General features: G+C 40.2%; 1 protein-coding gene across 2 annotated transcripts in view; it reads right to left on the bottom strand.

Annotated features, from left to right (window-relative positions):
• AFF2 (AF4/FMR2 family member 2) overlaps positions 1–21,105 on the bottom strand; it is a 263,475-nt gene that overhangs the window by 14,099 nt on the left and 228,271 nt on the right. For both annotated transcript variants that reach the window (XM_026079836.1, XM_026079846.1), the window contains exons 13-20: positions 17,460–17,694; positions 15,437–15,576; positions 14,811–14,874; positions 11,295–11,431; positions 8,154–8,225; positions 7,673–7,766; positions 4,166–4,215; positions 73–287 (exon numbers count right to left, since the gene is read on the bottom strand). In XM_026079836.1, coding sequence (XP_025935621.1) covers positions 73–287; positions 4,166–4,215; positions 7,673–7,766; positions 8,154–8,225; positions 11,295–11,431; positions 14,811–14,874; positions 15,437–15,576; positions 17,460–17,694 — 1,007 coding nt within the window. The remainder of the gene's footprint in view (positions 1–72; positions 288–4,165; positions 4,216–7,672; positions 7,767–8,153; positions 8,226–11,294; positions 11,432–14,810; positions 14,875–15,436; positions 15,577–17,459; positions 17,695–21,105) is intronic.

The following is a 21,105-nucleotide window of genomic DNA, read 5'->3' as shown; positions in this document are numbered from 1 at the left end:
ATTCCTGTTAGGACAAAATGAAATCTAACGCTGACGAGTGAAACAGGACAAGGACGTGGTGGCGCGGGGCACCTTTGTTCTCCTTAGTGAGCTTATCAGCCATGTCCCAGTGCTCGTAGCTCCGCAGGACGTTGTTGGTGATGTTGACGTGGCTGGCGGCCATGTGGTGGATGCGCTGAGGGATGGYGATGGTCCCTGCCGAGGAGGAGCCAGCGGTGCCCGCGCTGCTCCCGGCAGAGCTGGCTGGGGATGGGCTGAGGGACATGGGCGACGGCGTTTCTGTGCTCCTGCGAGAGGCGAAAGCAGAGTGAGTCCCACTCAGCCACACTGCTTACCCTGAACTTGCAGAAAAATCAACTCTGCACCCCAACTCGAGGAGAACGTGCAGTTGTATCCCCTGGTTTTATGAGAGAGGACAGCTTATAAACTGGGCTGATTGAAAATAAAAAGAGGTTTAATCCTCCCTACAAATGAAACTGTTATTTAAAAAAATGTATATATCTATCATAAAAATAGAGCAATCTTTCACAGAAAGAAGTATCTCATAGCTGTAATGATTTTTCTACCTGCTGCCAGAAGCTGCTATGGCAGTTAGAAAACACTCAATGTGCAATATTGGCTTATTATCAAAGCATTTTGTGGAAACCACAATGACAGTTTGCTCCAAATACAGTCACGACAATAAGCAAAGTGCAAGTCTTAAAAGCACCCTGCAGAGCAGTATTAGGAGCTGAGGGTACTGTAGAATTATGAGTATCTCTGTAGGATTCTTTAAGACTGGCTATGGAGATTTGTTTCTAATTGCCTAAAGTTCATCTGCACAGCTTTATACAGAGCTGTGTTTTAAGTCACCTACTTAGTGCAGCACTAATGTTCTAATATAGATTTTCCTTTAATTCTAACACCAGCAATTAGGAATCACCTGCTGGCTGCAGGCAGTGTGGAGGTCAGCACAGCAATCTCATATGTTTAGAACTGTGCAGTGCTGAAAGCTCATGTACAGCTGCTCTCTTTGAAAACTGGTTTCCGTGAACAAGATTACGAGTTCCAAAAATCTCTTCTCTTGCCCTCATTTGGAACCACTTACCTAAACAAATGCATTCGATTTGCTGTGAAATACACTTGGGCTGAGATGCTCCCAGCACTCTCTGCACAAAGCGAAGATGCCCAGACTCCTCGGATAGGAATGTCCAGACCCTTCTCGAGACGAGCAGTCACTGATGCTCCATGCTGGACAACAGCACAGAGCTCACCCAGTCTCGTTAGGGGCCCCATGCAAACCCCGGAATGGAAAGGCTCCTCTTGGCTTTATAAGCCACCGCCGATGGTCATAGACATGAAGCGTGGGAACAGAGTTGTGATGTGACACTGTGTAGGTGCTGTACGACAAGAAGTCTGCCACTCATGGCATAGCCTATGGCTAAAGGACATTTCTGACACCAGCTTTTGCTGCACATTTTCCAACTGTTTTCCTACTATTCTCTGTGCTCAACAACAGGCTCTTCAAGATGCGATACATCCTTTTTCGGGAGCTAAAGACCCAAGTTAGTTCAGCAGCTAGTACCTTTTTCACACAGCTTRTGTGTTATAGTTTAAGCATATCCTATGGCACAAACTTTTTATTTTTAAGTCTCAGAACATCCTGGTTGCTTGGCACGCCACAGTGTCTTTAATGCACAGAAGAGCTGAGCTGTACTCGATTAGGCCTGCAAGCAGTTAMAAATTATAAAGTATCTGAGGGGACTAGGAATATTTTGTTAGAGCCACTTACAACAAGCTGACGCACTTCTGCCAAATAAAGCACATTGTTCATTGGATTTACCCTGTTGTGCACAGCCATTATTACTGTGGTGAGTCTATTAAATCTCTCTATTTTGCGCTTTCTGTCGCTAGAGGTGGGAAACATTTCTGTAATGAAACCAAGGAAAATTTGTTTCATTGCCAGCCTGGAACTCAGGCCAACTTCATAGAGGTTCACAACCCTTTCAAACAAAAGTGGTCAGAAATTCCAGTAAGCCAAGCTGAGATTTTTGATGATTTGAGATCCTGAGCCATATGACACTTCATAGCAATGGATAAGTTTTGCTTTGTTCAAAAAAGATTTGAGAATATCCTGCTGTTGCCCCATCCTGAACCAGACTGATCTGTCTTCAGTGGGGCCATATCCTCATGGTGTTTGGTCTTTTCTCTGTGGTGTGACTTCTCTTACCATCTGGTGTGAATTTATGGGGGAGTATGAGGAAACTCTAGAACCAGTAGCCCCGGGGACCGCAGCACACATGCTCCCCGCTGCAGCATCAGGCTCATGGCAATCCCTGAGGCCACCAGGACACACCTGAACTGTATGTCAACTTTCTGAGCCAGCTGGAGAGTTTTTCTTCTGAGAGTCCAGACAGAGTCAACAGAAGGCCTAGGTATGGGCTGTGGTCTTTGCATGTGGGTTCACAGGTGTCATGATAATACTGTTATAACAAGGCCTTGACATATTTAGTTATTCTTATATGCTAAGTGCTTCCTCCTTTGAATAAAAGAGAGAGACGTGCACTTTTAGGCTGTCAGACCTTTACGCGCTTTTCTCCCAAGCTAGCAGGAAGGCACTGCAAGTGTCATATAGAAGTGATGCTGACCCAWATGCTGGGTTTCAGCTGCCTACTTTGCATCTGGACAAGAATTTTCTCCTCCAGTCAAAACTCACTGATTCTAAATCCTGGGCACCTAATCAGTTCCTTTGAATAACACAGGGGAGATGTCGTCACCTGCAGAGCACACACTATGTAGGGCTGCATTACAGGATGGGACTAAAAAGATAACTTGCTTTCCATGACAATGTTAGGTATAAGCCACTTCTTATGGAAAAAGAAAAGAGTTGTAATGCACCAGTGGTCTACTCTGGCATGGGAACTTTATGTAAACCTTACTGGAGAGATATAATATGTTATTGCAATACAACGTTTCACTGAAAATCTGGCATAATATTGAATCTTTTAATTTAGGATTTATTTTTCCAATGTTAAAACATCTTTTTGTTTTTGTTTAGAAGGGTTTTTAATTTCAACACTTTAGTTTGTGTTATAATCTATACTTAACTGCATAAAAAAGCACATTGAGACAAAATATTTTGAACCAAAGACAGAATTTGGGAAGAATTTTCCTTAAACAAAATACTAGAATTTTTGTTTTTTTAAACAAGTTCTGTTTAAAAACTTAAGTTCTTTGTGTGCTAAACATCTACCCCTTCTACAGCTCTATTAACTTGTTCCCTTATTTGGTTCCTCAGAAGTCATACAGTCTTTTCTTATTATAGATCACCAGAAACAGTAATGGTCATTTTCACTGAAAATTCAGCCTACTCAAAGAAGGAAAGACAGGCAAAGTCCTTCTGCTTTGTTTTATCTGTATGCGCGGCCAGAAGAAAGGATCAAGAAAGATATGTATTAGATGGCAATAGATGTGGCCAGATAAAAGCAAGGTTGCAGCAACTCACCTCCATTGAAAGCAGATCATAACGACATTCCTCCAATTTTGTATTTGAGGTGGTTTTAGCATTAGGATAAAGCCTCTCATAATTGGTTGACTAAGTGCCTTCACATTTTCACCACTATTACACCTTTAGTTTTATTAAACTGCACTTACCATATATCAATGAAATATTCATTGGTCTTTCATTACTGAACAAATCATTGAAAAATCATTGCAATGAAGGTTATCTTTACTTTGGCTTCCTGAAATGACATGGTACTTGCTAGCTAATTAACAGATATTTTTATGGCCTTCATTTGGCCTGAGATGCAAACTGTCAAAGAATTCAGCATAGACCCACCAGGGTCTGATTTCAGGCTTGTGGGGGCTCTGCATAAAGATGAAGATGTATTTCAACTCTTCTTTCCAACCCCCAAGCCAAATGGCTTGCATGGGTACCTAATTTAGCCTGGTGGGAACCTCTCATCCCCACAAGCCCAAAGCAGCTGTATTGACCATGAACCCCTAAAGTCAATTCTGCAGCCCAGAAGAATATTTTCTACCTGCTACCTAACTGAAACATACCTGTAGCTCCCATACCACTCTGTCGTGGCCAGGTCTTGCCTTTAAAAGCACCAAAACATTTTCCCCCAACCCCTTGGGACTGCTTGTTCCCAGACAGAAGTATTTAGCAGAAAATACTCACTTTCCATTGCCGCCCCAAGGTGAGGGTGCCTGCGAGGCTTTTGAAGAGTTCTGCAAGTACAAAACCAAAGGGTAAATAAAGGAGATGCAAGTAAAATAGAAAGTACATGAATACTGCCTATGCAAGGCTCAACACTCCCTGTTTTAGCTGCAAGAGCTTCAGTACGTACAGCAGAACAGCCCAGCATTAGAGTCTCCTAACAGAATGGCTAGTGGTTGATTGGTAGGTTCCAACCAGTTGCATGCAAGTCTCTTGATAAAAGAGAGAATACAGCAAAGTCCCAGTAAAATCAGACATGGTTCACAAAGAAGTGGTTTAATTACCCTTCTTTAAATATTATGCTACAAAGTAAGCTCTTCAGAGTGCAGATGACTTTTCAACTTCAGGAAGACCTGCACATTTTTAACCATAAACAAAAAAACCCTTGAGTTGATGCCTTAAAAAAATGCAATCCTCCCAAGTTGCCTGGGAAGGTGACTTGCAATTCTGATAGCAGGACAAATAAAACTTCTTGTAAGGATCTGCCTAAATCCCCTTGTTCTCATGTATTTTATTTGCACAAACAGACTCTCCTTACCTGCTTACTCATTCTACCTTTCAGGCCTGTGTATCGCCTTGTATAAGCTTGTACAAAAAGACTGCCCACCAACAATAAGGCCCAGAGTTTTTTCAGTCTTGCTCAAACTAGATGGTATTTTACTTGCTGATAGTTTCCATAAAAGATGGTAGTATTAGGGCTGAAGCTATCTATGGGTCCTCTCCGAAAACAATCAGTCTGAGCTCTATTGCAAAGGCGTCAGCACGCACAGTGAAAATTCAATCTAATTTTATAAGTTCTCTGCAAAGTATTATTGTTATTATTATTGCAGGATTCATTTGACTACTGTAATTGATGTTATGCATGTAAGGCACAGAGATTCAGTGGAGCACAGAGCAGTTAACTGCACGGCCCAAGGTCATGCAGCAAACTCGGGGAGTAAAACCCTACCCTTCACGTTTAACACAGCTAAAATTGCCAAACAGTATTGACTAAAGCAGAAAACGCTGCCCAAACCCTAACAGTGGCCTTGCTGGTATGTTCCTATACAGCGTGTCACTATTTCATTAAAGAAGTGAGCATAAACTAGAAAGTTTTGGAGCAGACAGCATGTGTAGAGTATGTTTTTGGCACGTACTGATATGCAAGAAGGAAGGAGATCTTAAAGGTCTAGAAGGTCTTTAGGGATGAAAAATTAGCTTTGATGTTGGTTCTCACTGTCTGCAGTGTGTTCCAGAGAGTGTCTGGGGACAGTATCTGAAGACTAGATCTTCACTGGAGGTAGATACATGACCATGAGAATATTTGATTTTTTTTTTTGCCAAAGTCAAATTGACAACTATTTTTGAAAAAATAAAAATCTTCCTCAGATTTATAGGTGAAGTGAATCAAGAGATGTTGGTTTTGCTAATTTTAAGAAATTTAAACATTTATCTTTTTGGCTATATTATATTCCAAGTTGTCTCTAAATTTCAAAGCTATTTTTATGATCAAAAGGTTATTTTTTATTGCAAAATGTCAAAAATATCAAATTGAAACTTGGAAATTAAGCAAAACCAGCCATGTCCCATGAATGGTTTCAATTTGGACTAAGTGGCATTTGTGAGCAAAAACATAAAAAACAATTACACTAAAAGATTCCTCTCTAGCTCTGCTGTAAACAGTAGGTTGCCTTTCACAGTTGAAATTGTGCAAAACTTTGAATAACAGCTCTATTAAAATAGTTAATCCATTTCATTTGTATACAGATTCTTGCTAGTGAACACAGAGAACATTATGCAGCAATAGAAAACTAATATGCAGTTAATAGCTCCCATTCTTTTCTTCCGCCACCCCATGCCTTTACTACAAAGGGATCCTGAACATATAATCCAAATACACAAGTAGCATTTCCAATTTGTCTATTTTACTACGTTTTTTAAAATTTGCCCTTATTCTCATTTACATTAAAACACGTTTTCTGTGCAGACACAGTAAAATGGTCTTATGTTGGGAGCAGTAATATATTCTTCATTACATGTGATATGTTCTTCCCTTTGCACAGCTTGAGAGAGTAAAGTGGTTTTAATGTAAGAGAGAATCACACCACAACTTTTTTTTTTGTCTGTTTTTTTAAGAAAGATATTTTTAAGAAATCATTGCTTTCTGCACGAAGTTTATCAGATGATTTGCCTAACAGCCATTTTTGTAAGAGACTAATTGCACTCATCCTGGATTAAATCTGAAGTGAACAGAATACATTTTATGAAAATGCTGAGGCTATAAATGCGTCTAACAAGTTAGATTTATCCTCGTGCAAAGCCCTGACTGAAAACCCACTGAGGTCAACAGACACTCCTGATGACTTCAGAAGAGCTTCAATTTAAGCAGAAGACCAGCAGTAGCGTTACTGAAGTTACTCAGATACACACATAACTACATATTCACACACATACACACACAGAGAAGTGAGGTCAAGGCTGATGTGGGTTGCTGGCAAGATAGTACCAGAGTTTTACAGCAGAACAACCATTTTATTACCATTTTTCATGAAAATATATATATAAAAAATGCAGCGTTAAAAGCTTTACAGTTTTCTAGTACTAATATGTCAAAGCCTGGACCGAACTCACAGAGGTTGAAAAAATAAGAGAAGCCTCTGACGGGCTGACAAACCAGTATAATTATATAATTATAGAATAATATGTAGTAATCAACTACAAGAATTGATGCTTGATTCAAACACAACATTAATTCATATAATATAAATACCAAAGCCGTGGAAAGCTGAAGACAGATTCTGTTTCTCTCAATTTAGGAACAGCACATGATGTTCTTGAATTAGATAAACAGCATTTGACAAGGTAAAGTAAAACATCACCTTGGTCTGACACTCAGCTGATCTCCACTCATTTCAAGGTAAAGGAAAACTTTCAAGATGTAGATGAGGCAATTTGAAGTTCCACAGAAAAAGGAGAGCACTAAAGGCTGCCCCTTTTCAGCCCAGGTTGCAAGGCACCAGACTGTTATGCTGGAGAGAGCTGAACTCAACTAAAGAAGAGTCCAAGAAATCTCTGAATGAATCTGTAAAAACCTTCAGCAAGTGTAGATGAATTTAAAACCTAAATTTAACTAACTAAAGCTGAAATAACTGTTTTATTATGGTTTGCTTGGGGTCAGTTCATAATCACTTGCACATTGAAATCCTGAAAGAATCAGGATTTCCTTTACAGAAACTCGCATAAACATTACACAGCATTGAGAATAATGTTATTTTAGTAGAATTACTGAGTATGGTCTTTTGAATCAAGTGGCTAATCCAAAAATCCCCAATTCACTTCTGTCTCCACCCCCTTACAGCCATCCTGCCTGCATTTCCCAGGGGAGAGTTTAAATGTGGGACTTTAAGTCATGCAGTTATACTTGTGAGAGCCCTCAGTGCTGGTACGAATTTCATTTTGCATCAATAAATTAAACAGAATAAAGATTACCTTAAAATATTCCATCAGAGATCTGGAGTACTTCATAGCATGGTCCTTCTTTAGTTTAAACATTCTCAAGTAGAGAAGTGATAAGCATCGGTAGCTGTGGTAATTAGGAAAGGATTATGTTAATTCCATTGCTTAATGAAACCTATAAACTGTAAAAAAAAAAAAAAAAAAAAAAAAAAAAAAAAAAAAAAAGAGCTGACCTACATTTTGCAGTTTTTGTTCTAAGGTTAGATTGTGAAACATAGGCAAATGGAGAAAAATAAAAAAAAATGGTCAGAAGCATTAAAAACCCGTCTTGATAAGAGTATAAATTAGAAGAATAAATGTTTAGTCAGCTGCTGAAGAAATCCATTAGTTATCCTTTAATAGTTTAATGGAAAACAAGAATAATGATCTTCTGTAAGCTGCTTAAGTAATTCAGTGCTTCTAAAGTCCTCCTTAAGATTTTAGCTGCTTCTCTCATTGTCGCAATGGGACTCACCATAAAACTGCTAGTTTCTTGTCCCCTTCTGTGGCAGAAGAGCCTGTGAAATTCTTGAGTCTCATTGCATACCTTGTCATAAAGGTAAGGAGAGAAGAAATTGGGAGTTAAGGTGTTTCCAAGAGAATTGGTGACACTGAGAAATAACAACTGCATATAGACACACCTCTCCAAGCACAACAGTTAACAATCACATTGTTTGATAATGATGAGATCAATGCAACATTCAACAGAAAGCATCCCTTAAAATCTGGAGGACTAAAGTAAATCATCAACCCATTTTCTGGGCCAATGAGGTGAACTATTTCTGAGAGCGTTAATGATGTTACATCCAGCCATCTAAGCTGAGTCTAGCAACCTTTGTGATGAGTGTTGGGAGAAGCATAAGATCTCAGCCCTGTATGTACTGAAGAGTAGAGTAATATATAACAAGTTTTAACATATAATACATTGGGCTTGAATAATACCTTCAAAATTCTTCTCATAAATGCTTCTTCAAAGCTTTTAAAATGTTTTATATAGAAAATGGGTTTAAATACAGGAAAGGTCATGTTCACAGCTTTTTAAGTTCTTAGGTCCATTAATTTGTGAGGCTTGTATACTTTGTCTTCCCTCTCTATTTAATTGCTGCTGTCCAGCATTTGGGTGATCAAAGACTGAGTATTCCTACCTCCTCCCTCTTTTTTCTCTTTAACTGAGCACACTCCACTCCATGCATTTAGTCTCCTGAAAATCAATTCATCGCATAAAATCATTGTTCTGAGCCTTAATGCAATTTCACAGGTACTTGTGTTAGAATAAGTAATAGGGTTCAGTGTTGCATAAGAAAGTTTTAAGGTATCCAGGCAGCCTTGATGAGTTCTCATTTGCAAGGAGGTAATGGAGTGCAGGCAGGTTGTGCTGCTCTCGCGCTGCCTTCGTCCCACCATCCCCATTGTCAGTCCCTGGCTTGCACTGGTAGCACGACACCTGATGCACTTCCTTTGCTTCTCACCTCACCTGCTCTTCATTATCACTGTTCCGGTCATACTGAATGAATCCCAAACACAAAGCTGTACGTCTCTCTGGGATTTTCAGCATCAGGCTAGGGAATTCTAGTGTTACAGTTAACCTCAACACCTTTGGCAGTCAGATCCCTGATATTCTCAATCTCTTTGATGCTCCACTTGCTTTCACAAATAGGTGTCTGAGGCAGATGCTCAGGGCAGCCATAGCTAAGGTGAAGAGGGAAAATGGGGCCTCCAAAAGAGGGAGGAGTGAAAGTGAGAAAAATTTCTTCTACTTCGTATCCTACAATGATAACCTATGTTAACATTAGCAGCCACAGTAAGAAAAGGTGTGTGCACAACCACATGCTCAATTTGCACATTCAGCAGCCACTACCGCCTGCAGGAATTGGGTATTTGTCCAAGGAGTTTACTGAAGCCACACCAGCCTAATGCTTGCCTGGACAGTCACCTTTTTTGTGTGTCTGGCCACTGACAGCAATTATATAGGCAAATCAGTCTCCCACTGGGTACCTATGAGATGTTGAATACRTGATTTTGTAAATGAAGTTCGTCTTCAAGTCCTTAGATGGTAAGTGGTGGAATTAATCTCACCTGACTTCAGCTATTTAGAAATAGGACATCTACCCTACTGAAGTCATCCAGACTCCTCCACTGCCAAACAGACAGGCTGCTGGACTGAGGGACAAAATTATTCAACTTTGCTTTGCGGTTTTCTAAACTAAATACATAAATAAATGGGAGTTCCTTATGAAGAAACACTCACTTCTTTAAAGAAGAAAGTTCCTACAATTTACCCTGCCCTATGACTGTACTTGTGTAGTTCAGCACACAGAAAGCATTGAGCTATCCGCTGTGATGCCGCAGGAATTTCAGCACAGAGGAGCAGAGATAGGGGGCTCCTGTTCATAATCCCACTGCTCTGGAGGGCTTAACTTAGATCCTAAATGTTGAGTGAACATAATTTTCATTGAGTGATCTCTTTAGTCTTTCTCCTTCTCTTTAACAAGTGTAGAATATAAACACACGTTTTTAAATATTTAACAGGCATATTATTTATCTGAGAGTAAGAGCTTCTTAAGATCTGATACATTTGATTATGTAAATACCTACTTATTCAAAATGTAAAACATGCATTATTTTTGACAGTCTCTTAATGCTAATCTGGCATGTTAAAATCCCACACATTAACCCCCCCTCTCCGTCCTATTAAAAAACAAACACTTTGAGTCTGATTCTTCTTTTTTTATCTTGTGTAAACTGCCAGTAATTACATTGACATTAATGGTGATATTCCCAGCGTACACTGGGGAAAGCAAAAGGAGCATCATGGCGAAGAGGAAAACTCCTGTTGTTCTGCTCACAGGTAAACTTAATCCTGCTTGATTTTGCTTTGATAATTTGTGCAAGTAAAGCAAACAAGCTCATTAAATACTCAGGAGACCATTCTTTCTATGGAGCCCACACTTTCAAACAGCTATACATAACAGAAGCAGATTTTCAAACACTAACTCAGGCATTTTATTACTAAGCAAAGGCTCTCTCATCTATAATCTGGTCTAAGAGTCTGCAAAATTGCATTAAAACTAATTCAGTGGACTTCAGCTGGTTCACACTCCCTTAACATTAAAAAGTATACTTTTAAAATGTAATACATGCAAAAAGCTTCCTCTCTGGCTATGATCTTACGTGCCAAGTTTCAGCTTGGAACAGTATTTTTTACAGCCAAGTCATAAACCTCTAAAAACAGGGTTTGTAATAGAAATCCTGATAGACTCACTTTAATGTTTTGAATTATAAAACTACACCTTTTAAAAGACAAGTGTCATTGCCAAACAGCGAAATTACTATACTTTACTTCCACCCACTACATTTCAATTTTAATTTTATGAATATTGCAAATTATAACACTCACATTATAACCTCTAAAGGGGATAATTTATAAAAGCAGTGTCCATCAATTATAAATTTTCCATGACATTAATAAAATGGCAAGAACTAATTATGATGACTTCTGAGATGAAGATGCCTTGGACAAATCATTAATACGTTGAAATGATATTTTTTAAAACATAGCAGGTTCTAATTATGAATGAAATGAGATTATGAAAATGATCACAGAAAGGACATTAACCTGATGAGTTCCACAGTCTCCGAGTACATGGTGTATGGAGATTTAGCTTCTAATGGATCTCGCTCCATAGCGTTCCCACACTCGATGAAGGAGAGGGCAGCATCAGCATAATTCACTGCTTTGCCGAACTTCTCCAGCTGAAACAGGAATGGCACCRTCAAGAAAATGCTTCAGCTTTAATTTCTAGGTAGACAGATCATAATGCAAAGCAACACCGGCATTAAGATGAAAGCAAAGCGAGGCTGGTGGTTAAGGGTGAATGCATACAGGAATTAAAGCAAGGTCTATGTTTTTACCAAGTCTTTTCAGATAACATAACACCAGATGCTCCACAGAAGTAAATCAATGTACATTCATTGACATCTGTGGATTTACACAGGCAATGAAGGATACTCAGCATGTTTAAACATGAGATCCCTATTGCTCCCTGATGTATGAACTAGGTGTGAATAGCACTATGCAAGGGTTAAGTAACAACTCCCTGCCACTTGTCATATGTCACATTCTGTGGTGACTGTTGACAAAAAAAAGAAAAATCTCATCACTTATGTGATGACTGAAATGGTGGAAAAAGGGAGAAAATATAGCGCTGCTAAATATTTTATTTTAGTAGGATTTTATTGCAAAAGGTTTTAGCCCTGATAATGGTTGTGATTAAACTGACTTAGACATACTGATTTCTTTTTTATGTGTAATGAATATTATATATGACATTTTTATAGTAAGTATTTTATAATAGTATTTAACATTTTCAATTTTTGATAGCTGGATGTACAGATTCTTCTAATGCAGCATTTAATATAAGAGAACCAATATACTTTAAATCATTTAAAAATTTCTTTGCATGTCTCTATCAAAACATTTTTGATGCATCTGCATATGTTTTCCATTCACAAAATGGAAGCCTATTCTAGCAATGTATTTAGTAGAACGTTTAATATTGGTTCAAGGTACCAATATATGCAGCTTTGTGGCTGCTCCTAAGCTCTCCTTACAGCTAGCTCCTTCTGTATTCATAGGAGGCTTTTTAATTTCGAGTTCTGCTCTTGCACACAACTACATACAAAACCTTTGTTTGTATGATTGATCAGTACTACTTGAATGATCAAAAAAGGGGAGATATTCTGTATGTTTTCACTGTATTCCACTGGCTATTCCTTAGCATATGCTACACATTTCTTTGGTTCAAGTCTTCCTCTCTTAGGAAGACTTGGAAACCCCCCCCCACAATCCTAACTAAAGTGGTTGTGAGTGGATTTAGCAAGGACACACCTTTTGGGTGCTGGTGCACCGGCAGTGGGATCTAATCCTGCCCTCCTGCCTGCAGCGTGTGCCACACTGACCCCAGCAAGGGGGGTGGGACTACTCCAGCTCAGCACCACATGGATGAGCATGGAAAGAGGCCTCCAAGATCTCTTCCACGTGGCACAAGCAGCTCCCGCTGGGACAGCACGCCCCCATCGGTCGATTCCTTCCTCCCGCTCCAGGCAGTGATAGGTTTACCTGGGGTCACTCCCACATGACGCCAAGCGCACCACCCTTCACCACAAACCCCTTCCTGCACAAACTCAGGCACGGCATTGCCACTCGTCTCATGAGTGCTTGCCAACACGTCCTGAGGTCACCCACACTATCCTTCCCACCACTGCAATGCATGTCGCCATTCCCCCTGCACTTTCTTGTGTCAGCACCAAGTAACCAGAAGCTACTGTTTCTGAAGGACAACTAATGCTACGGGATTGTACCGAAAATGTGCTACATGGAGATAATTTGCATGCAGCTGTGTTGGGTGGAAAAAAGTTGAGATCTAAATAGCGGAAAGAAAAAGCAGATACTGCATCTGTGGGCATTTGTGTCTGCCAGCAGGTTGCATTGTAGCAGATGGCCTCGCACACCAAGAGCAGTGCTTGGGTGCCAAACTGCAGGCGACAGGAAAGGCCTGCCTGCAGGTGATGGCGCGATGTGCCCTGCCTCTTCCTCTTAGTTCTGCTCGAGAAACACGCCCAACTAGGCAGGCGCAGTCGAGGTAAGAGGACGAAGACAGGTCAACACTTTGAGTGAATCAGGCTGTGGATTGACATAGCATGTTGAGATCATCAGGAGCTTCAGCCTGTAAATATTTGCTAGCATGGAGCAGGCAGCCTGTGCCAGAGCGTGTGTGCTTTCTGCAAAGGTCAGTCGGCTGCAGGAGGTGTTGTCAGGCAGCTCCCGCAGGCGTTCCCCAAGTCCATGTCAGAGTCCCCCCGGAACACGCTCTGCTGAGCTGGTGGGGCATCCCGGGAACGGGCAGGTCGGCAGGGATGATGCTTTCTTACGGCAGGCTGCCAGAAAACCAGCACCCACGTCCCACAGACAACACACTCAATAACTTAGTGCCCTGAATCACAAGGGGAGCCAGAAGAGCTGGCAGCTTGATGCATCAACTCCCCCTCACTCCTCCAGCTCACTCAGGGCAGAGGGACAGCAGGACTTTTAAACCCAGGATGTGCTTGCCTTTTCTTTTTTTTTTTTTGGGGGGGGGGCATTTATTTCCAGGTGCAAGAGCTCTGATGATGAACAATCTAATATGCACGCAAAAAAACCAGAATAAATGAGAGGCAAACAATCACTCAGTTCCATTTTAGCTGTAATTTGGAGGGGCAAAGTGAATGGCCACAGTCCATTTTAGATGTCTTAATTAAAAGAAATAAATGAGTCAAGTAACACCAGGCTTTAAACAAGCTGTTGTTCTGCACTCTATGTAGCATATGGGAGCACAGTCTACACTACAAAGCAAATGACCACTAAAGGCACTTCGGGGCTGGCAATAGACTGGATTGAACAAACYATGATAGAACTGTAATCTGTCAGATTATGCAGTTATCAAACACTTTATGGAATTAGGTCAATTTTAAGAGAATTTCATCTGGGAAGAGAACTGAAAAAAGGTTTTCCCAGCATTGAACTATCTCATTGCAAGATTTTTTGGAAAGAAGCGTGTTGAGTCTTTATTTACCAATCTAATAGCCTACAGTAAAAATGAATGCACTATTTAAAAATCAGTTGCTGCAAGATTTTAACAATTGGAATTAAAATTTCAAACAGTTTTTTCCACATGATAATGGGGTAGAGGGTGACTTGCCTTTCTTAACTTTCCATTATGGAATATTTCAACACTTTTGTTTTGGGCTCAAAATAAGGATGCAGGTAAGTTTCAAAAACACATCATCTTTCATGAAACTGATCTTACATCCTTCGCACACAGCATGACTGCTGCTTCCCCCCAGAAGAGATTTTTTTTTTCTTTTTTTCTTTTTGGAGCATCACTTTTTGGGGAATGATGCATTAAAAGCCCAAGAGCGGCACTCAGGCTTTGGCTTGTGGTGGGCACAGAGTTTATGGAGCACAACCTGAAGCACACTTTAGTCAATAGCAGGGTTCCTCTTGATTCCTGAGGCTTTAGATGAGATATACAATGTACATTTTTGTAACACCCAACTCAATAGCAGAAAGGGGCAAAAAACCACAAAAACATACCAGTGCATCAGCTTTATGCTTCAGCTTCTTAGCCTCTTGCATGTAATAATCTGCATTGTGAAGCCTAAAGAGACAAAATTAGTTATTTCAAGCTTGTTTTCATACAGTTGGACAAACACTGTCTGCAAAAAGTGCTGACTGCTTCCAAGAACAATTTAGACATATACACCCACATATCTCTTTAAATCTGATCCTGATATTAATCTGAAGCTGATGAATGCAAAAATACTATGGGTGAGCAGAAAGCAAAATAGCTAGCTGTGGAAACTGGCTGCCCAAAAGGGCCATTAATGTGTGCTGAACAGAGGAAAAGGAAAAATAATTCAAATCAATTAAGTATAAGAAGCTTCCATTAGAGGAGCTAAAATAAAATAATTAAAAAAGAAGAATTACCTGTGATTCCAACATTAATGATCTGAAAACATTTATTGAAAGGATCTTCATTAATCAGTGACAACAGTTCATTTTTAAAACATAAAACTGTATGTGCCATCATGCGGTACTACCTGCACAGGTGCCCAACGTTAGCTTTATAGCAAAGATAGAGCTCCCAGTGAGAGCGTGCTTGCACAAAGATCCAAACCATACAACACATGACTGGCACAAAGATATCCAATAGTACTCACACATCATCAAATGTTATTTTAGGCCTTCGGGGCTCAGAGTTGCCATTGGAAAGCGCTGGCATTGCAGACCAGATGTCTGTTTCTAGATGGCTGGTGTCAAGGAGAGCGTTGGCTGTTGGCACACTGTGGGATTCTTCCTCCTGGGGAAAAGGGCTCCTATTATTTCTTTGTAGTTCAAACAAACACCGTCCAACGCTACAAGTGCTCAATCAAAACAAGCACTGACACAAAGTAACACTCATACACACAACTGCATCCTCACAAAACCAGCTTCCACCCTCTTATATAACGAGCCTGTTAGATTAATTAAGCATTATGATTACTTTGCTGATTCCTCACCTGAACTCATTAACTCTTAGATGAAAAGCCAGCCTGGATACCACAGTGTTACTGAGTAGAGACACTCTCTAAAGCAAGGGTGGGGAAATCAAATGTGGAGGGGCTGGATGTAGACGCAAATTCCTTTGAGGTGGACCATACTAATGTAACTTTTTTTCTATGTTATTATCAGATGACTGTAAGGTGCCTGAAAAGTCTACTCAGATTTGAGCAAGGAATGGTTTCTTCTCCCTTGCAATAAAGAACAGAGAGAAGTATGGAAAGAAGAACTCAGGAGTTGTGACTTTGCATTGACTAAAAATAGAAGCAAAACAGATGCATTTAGATCAGGCAATTGTAATCTGCAAGCTAGGTCCACAACCAGAGAAACGAAACTACAGGTGGAGCAGAGAACTAGGGAAAGGCTTCTAACATATTTTAGTAGACAAATATTTCAGATACCAGGATAAGAGATAGACCACGGATGGATCTGACTGGAGATGCTGGGAGTGAGGGGAAGTGGCCCTGCTGTTTACATAGCATTGTTTATTTGCTGACATATGCAGTTCATTTTGGCACTGATTTCAGTTGAAGGCGTGTGTATTACTCTCGCAGCTTGAAGTGACACAACGATATCAGAAAGCAACAGGGATGAATGAATAAGGTGAAGTGATTTGTCACTTACATTCCCATGCAACTTGCGAGTTTTACCATTACCGTGCGGGGCCAGCAACCTCTCATGAAGTGGCGTACTGTGAAAAATGGGGCTACATATGCCCTTTTTTGTGACAGAATTTTCTTCTTGTCTATTATTTTTGACAGTGATACTAAGATACATTTCTATACTAAGCAATAAATTTTAAACCTAGAAGGAGGGCTACTTTCTAAAATGGGCCTAAAAAATGAAGTTTCTCAGTTTTCTCTAAGAGAACATGGCCAATTGGCGGGAAATTTTACTTTTTTTGAAATCAGTTTGCTATGCAGCTTCTAGTTTTGGCTCTTTTTCATGCATTTTTAGTAAATTCATCTGAATCTGGGGAAAACGCAAGCAAAAGAATTGTGTATCTTAAAACATTTGGAGGGGTGATAGCCCTAACAGAATGATTTGGGGTGAGGGGGGATTTACTATTTACATGATATCTAAGTTTCCATACAAGATTTATGGAGGTCAGGTGCAAATAAACCTGACTACTAGAGTATGAGATGCTGGGAACCTGTGATCCTGAGAGAAGACATTTTGGTGTTGCGTGTGCTATGGATAGGTATCTTTTCATCAGATTTTTATTGTCTGTACAGTTTAGACTGCAACGTTCACTATAACTACAGTGCTTAATTCTGGCTGAGAATTTAGAGTTGGATACTAAAATTCTTCCAGTTTTATTTWAAAATGTATGCACGTTGGAGCTACAGAGCAGGGTGAGTAATTGCAGCTAGCAGGTTGCTGCAAAGGCTTTCCTCTAAAGCTTGGGGACCAGGTGGGCCAGGGAGTGATACACAGCGCTGAGGAGATGCCTAATGCTGGTCTAAAAATGGAATTTGCAAGAGTTGCTTATGCACAGCTCTGCAGAGATCCACTCCTTGCTGCTCTAGAGTGGGGCTATACAAGGATTTAAAAATAGATATTGGAAAAAAATCAAATAGAACAAAGCTAAGTTAATTTTATTTTATCTTTGCTCTCTTTCAGCCACTGAGGTCAGCTACTTACACAGATTCCTTTGGGGTTAGAAGAGGATTTATTCTCATTCTTTCTGTGTTTAGAAACAGAGCAGGACGAGCTGCTGGTCTGAGAGGTGTTAGTGATGTTGGTCTCCTGGCTGAAGGAGCTGTTGTCACTGCTGTGCCGCCTGTGCACCGGCTCATCCAACAGGGGGGATAAGGGAGGAGGGAACAGCTTCTCTTCTCTTTTCTTTGCCACCTTCTTCACTGAGCCACTGCTGCTCCTGAGACACAGATAAGAACCAGTTGCATTGCAAGATCCTTGGTTAATTCTCCATAGCACAAAGCTCTAGATACTATACACTGAGAAGCCAGCTCTCCCCTCAAATACGTGCAGCAATCCCCATGTTTTAGGAACAAAGCCAAGAGGAGACAGGCACTGAAAATAAAAGAGCTATCCCTGCCTTTTCAATGGCTGCAGAAACCTCCTGCCTTGGAGGATGACTTCCAGTGCATTAGCACGAATTGCACCCACTTTAAATGCTAATTTGAGTCAGTCTTCATTTGAGAGGGCACAGAGGTTTGGATTCAGCAAAGTGCTGGAAAGTTTTATGCACGGGGTTAGCTCSTCTGACATCAAGCATGGCTATTTATGTTTAACATTAAACATCTTCTTAAGAGGTGGATTAAGGCCCACATAAGCAATCTTTGCAAACATCCATAATAGCATATGGCATGTGAACAAAAAAAGTAATTTATAACAACTACAAAATAATAACCATAACAATAACAAGATAATAATTATTTGACCTCTAGAATAAAACCAATGCTCAACACTATATTAAAATGATACACTGTAGCTGGCTAAAGCCCTTGAGCAAATATTGGTTGATGAATTGAACCTGATTCAGAAAATGAATGTGGTTTTGACATGAAAGCTCAAGTAATATGATAATCTATTGTCTGTTTTATGTACAGAAATGGTTAGCTGGCTAGAATTGGCAGCTGTGATACACAGTAAAAACAAAAAAACCTGCTGGACCTATCTCCTCTCAAATCCATCAAAAAATAAAAACCCCACTGACTGTTTAACATGTTAATCTACTCATAGATTTTTATTTTAGGTACTGTCCTAGCTCAGTCAATGAAGATTACCTGAATTTTAATCTTTTGTTAGACAACTAATATTGCACTACACAATCATTTACTTTTCAAGATTATTGACTACAATTTCAATAACAAATTAAGTCAACAAGAATTTATGTTTCATTCCTGGTCCCTTTCAGTCAGTGTCAGAAATTATAGATTTGCAATACCTTGAAGTAACCAGTGAAAGAGGAGAACGCAACACGAGCTTCCTTACTCTGCATCCCGGCAACATTCAATAGAGCAGCACTAATTCTAGTCTGGCCTCTGTAGCACAATTTTACCAACCGTATCAATATCTACACCTGCTTCGGTCATTCCCCTACTTAGGGCCTTTGGCAATACAAAATATTTCAGCCTATCTGTGATCACAGCAGAGTGAAATCAAACAAATCCCCTATATTTGAGGTTTTATAGCTCTTCCACTCAAAACCCTTTAATTTGACTGAAGAGGAGTTAAAACTATCTTATTCGAATCTCTCTGATATTAAAGATCTTCAGCTTGAAGAARTAAAACTAGCACAGCGTTCATACACCTTACAGTAGGAAGGGCATGGTTGCTGTCATGCTCAGAAAACATGTGGGCCTGAAGAAGATCAAAGGAAAGCAATCTGGTYGGAGAAGACTGGGGCTGATTTTACACACATGTGGTCCTGCAAACGTCCTCCAAAGCCCCAAATGCCTGAAAGCCCCCTCGGTTAGCCTTCTCACCACCACAGGGCACTTGGGATCTTGGACAAGTTACCCCAGGTATAGTACCCTAATATGCAGAACTATTTCCAGAGGAAAGTTTTTCAGAGTAAACTAAGCACTGCCCAGAGAAGGCACACATGTGCCACTCCTGGTTATTTCCATGAGTTCTGCTAATCCTCAGTTGCAAGGAGTCTATCATGGCATGGGGCAATCTAAGGCACATGTACAACAACCACAACAACATTCCTCAATTGCTACTCTGAGGCGGAGGGATTAAGAGAGCAGCACAAGAGAAAAATGAAGAAGGCTGCAGGTACCACAGTAGCAGCCTATTCTCTAATCAATGGGTGAAATTTTATATATTCCAGAAGTGGAATTACTTTCAGAGACCTGACCTGCCTTTCAGGCACTGCTTAAAACTTTGCCTGTTCACTTCACCTTTGGGCTCAAATATATGGTGGAGCAAACCAAGATATAGGTGAAGCTACTTGGCTTTGGCACACAAGCTGTTCTGAGACCTCACCAGAAATGAAAAGGCACTTGAGGATTGTTTTTTTCTGCATAACTCAAATTCAAAACCCAACAACAATTCCTTATGGTTATAATTCTGGTTTTTTTCCCCCCAATTTCCCACTTAATCCTGTGCATTTTCACAGGAATTAAACTGATAATTTATTTAGCAATGTTATCTCCCACAGATTTATGCTAAAGCATTTATGTTAACAATAACCTCCATGAAATAGGTTGTTACTAGCAGTTAACCAGATTGTCACTTTGCTTTGGACTGTTAATGGGCTAAGAAACTGGTCTTTGATTGCAGTAATTGCTAATTTTGAATGAATTTATTGCAATAATTACYGAGACTCAATGGTTTAATTTGCTGACATGATTGTTAGTTAAACTATATTTAAAATCTAGGGAGAAGCACAATAACAGTGCAAGGAAAAAATACAAGCAGAACTGATGGTCTTGTGGCTGCAGGGTTTAATCTTTGTGTCTGAGAAGGCCAATTATCAAGAAACGAGAAGACTCCCCATTTGCTTTTTTTCAGCCTGGTTTCTTTTAGCACAGGAAGCAAGCAAGCAAGCAAGCAAGCAACAAGAGGTCAGTGTGCAAAGGAGAAGGAATTTTCCTCTACTCCCACATTTCGAGCTGCCTTTCTTTACCCTTTCTTTATCCACTCCGCGTAGTGTGCAGTGGTAGCTCTGGCCTATTAGCGAGACACAGTCATTGTCTCCACCCATCACTTGGCTTTGCTCTGCCTCTGCTCTCCCTGTCCACAATGAAACGCTGCGCATTGACGATGTATCTGATTTTCTGCAGGGGGTTAGCAGGGAAAGATCACTCTTGCATTAACTTGGACCATACGGCAGCAACCAAATGAAGCTGACGTCGTTGTCGCAGAGGTAGAACGCAAACTCTGCTGTGAACAACACCCTAACGAACGCTGTTGTGACTACCCGAGGGCTTGGCTAAGATACGTTGCCAAGTACAGGTGCATCTTTTACTAAAGGTCAACCAAAAATGAATAGGAAATCTTGAAAAATGATCCAAAAAGTTTGCTTCAGACAGACATCTAGCATGCCTGCTAGACATTGTGCATGTTTCACTTGTAGGAGTCCAGTTTGAAATTTAGACTCACAGTTTGCATCTGCAAATAACTGTTTGTGTTGTTATACATTTCCAAATGTCAGCAAATAGCATTCCGTCTGGACTCTGTCTACCAATTGGGTATTTAGATATTAATGGTCTTCACCAGTACATACAATTAATGATACTAACAAAATTGCTCTGGCAAGCAAATAAATTAATAAAAAATCCTCTGCTGCAAAATGGGCAGCTGATCTGACAAAAAT

The sequence above is a fragment of the Apteryx rowi genome, unplaced genomic scaffold, assembly GCF_003343035.1.
Source record: "Apteryx rowi isolate R43461 unplaced genomic scaffold, aptRow1 scaffold_115, whole genome shotgun sequence".
NCBI classification, from domain to species: domain Eukaryota; kingdom Metazoa; phylum Chordata; class Aves; order Apterygiformes; family Apterygidae; genus Apteryx; species Apteryx rowi.
This window is presented reverse-complemented; position numbering and strand designations above follow the sequence as displayed.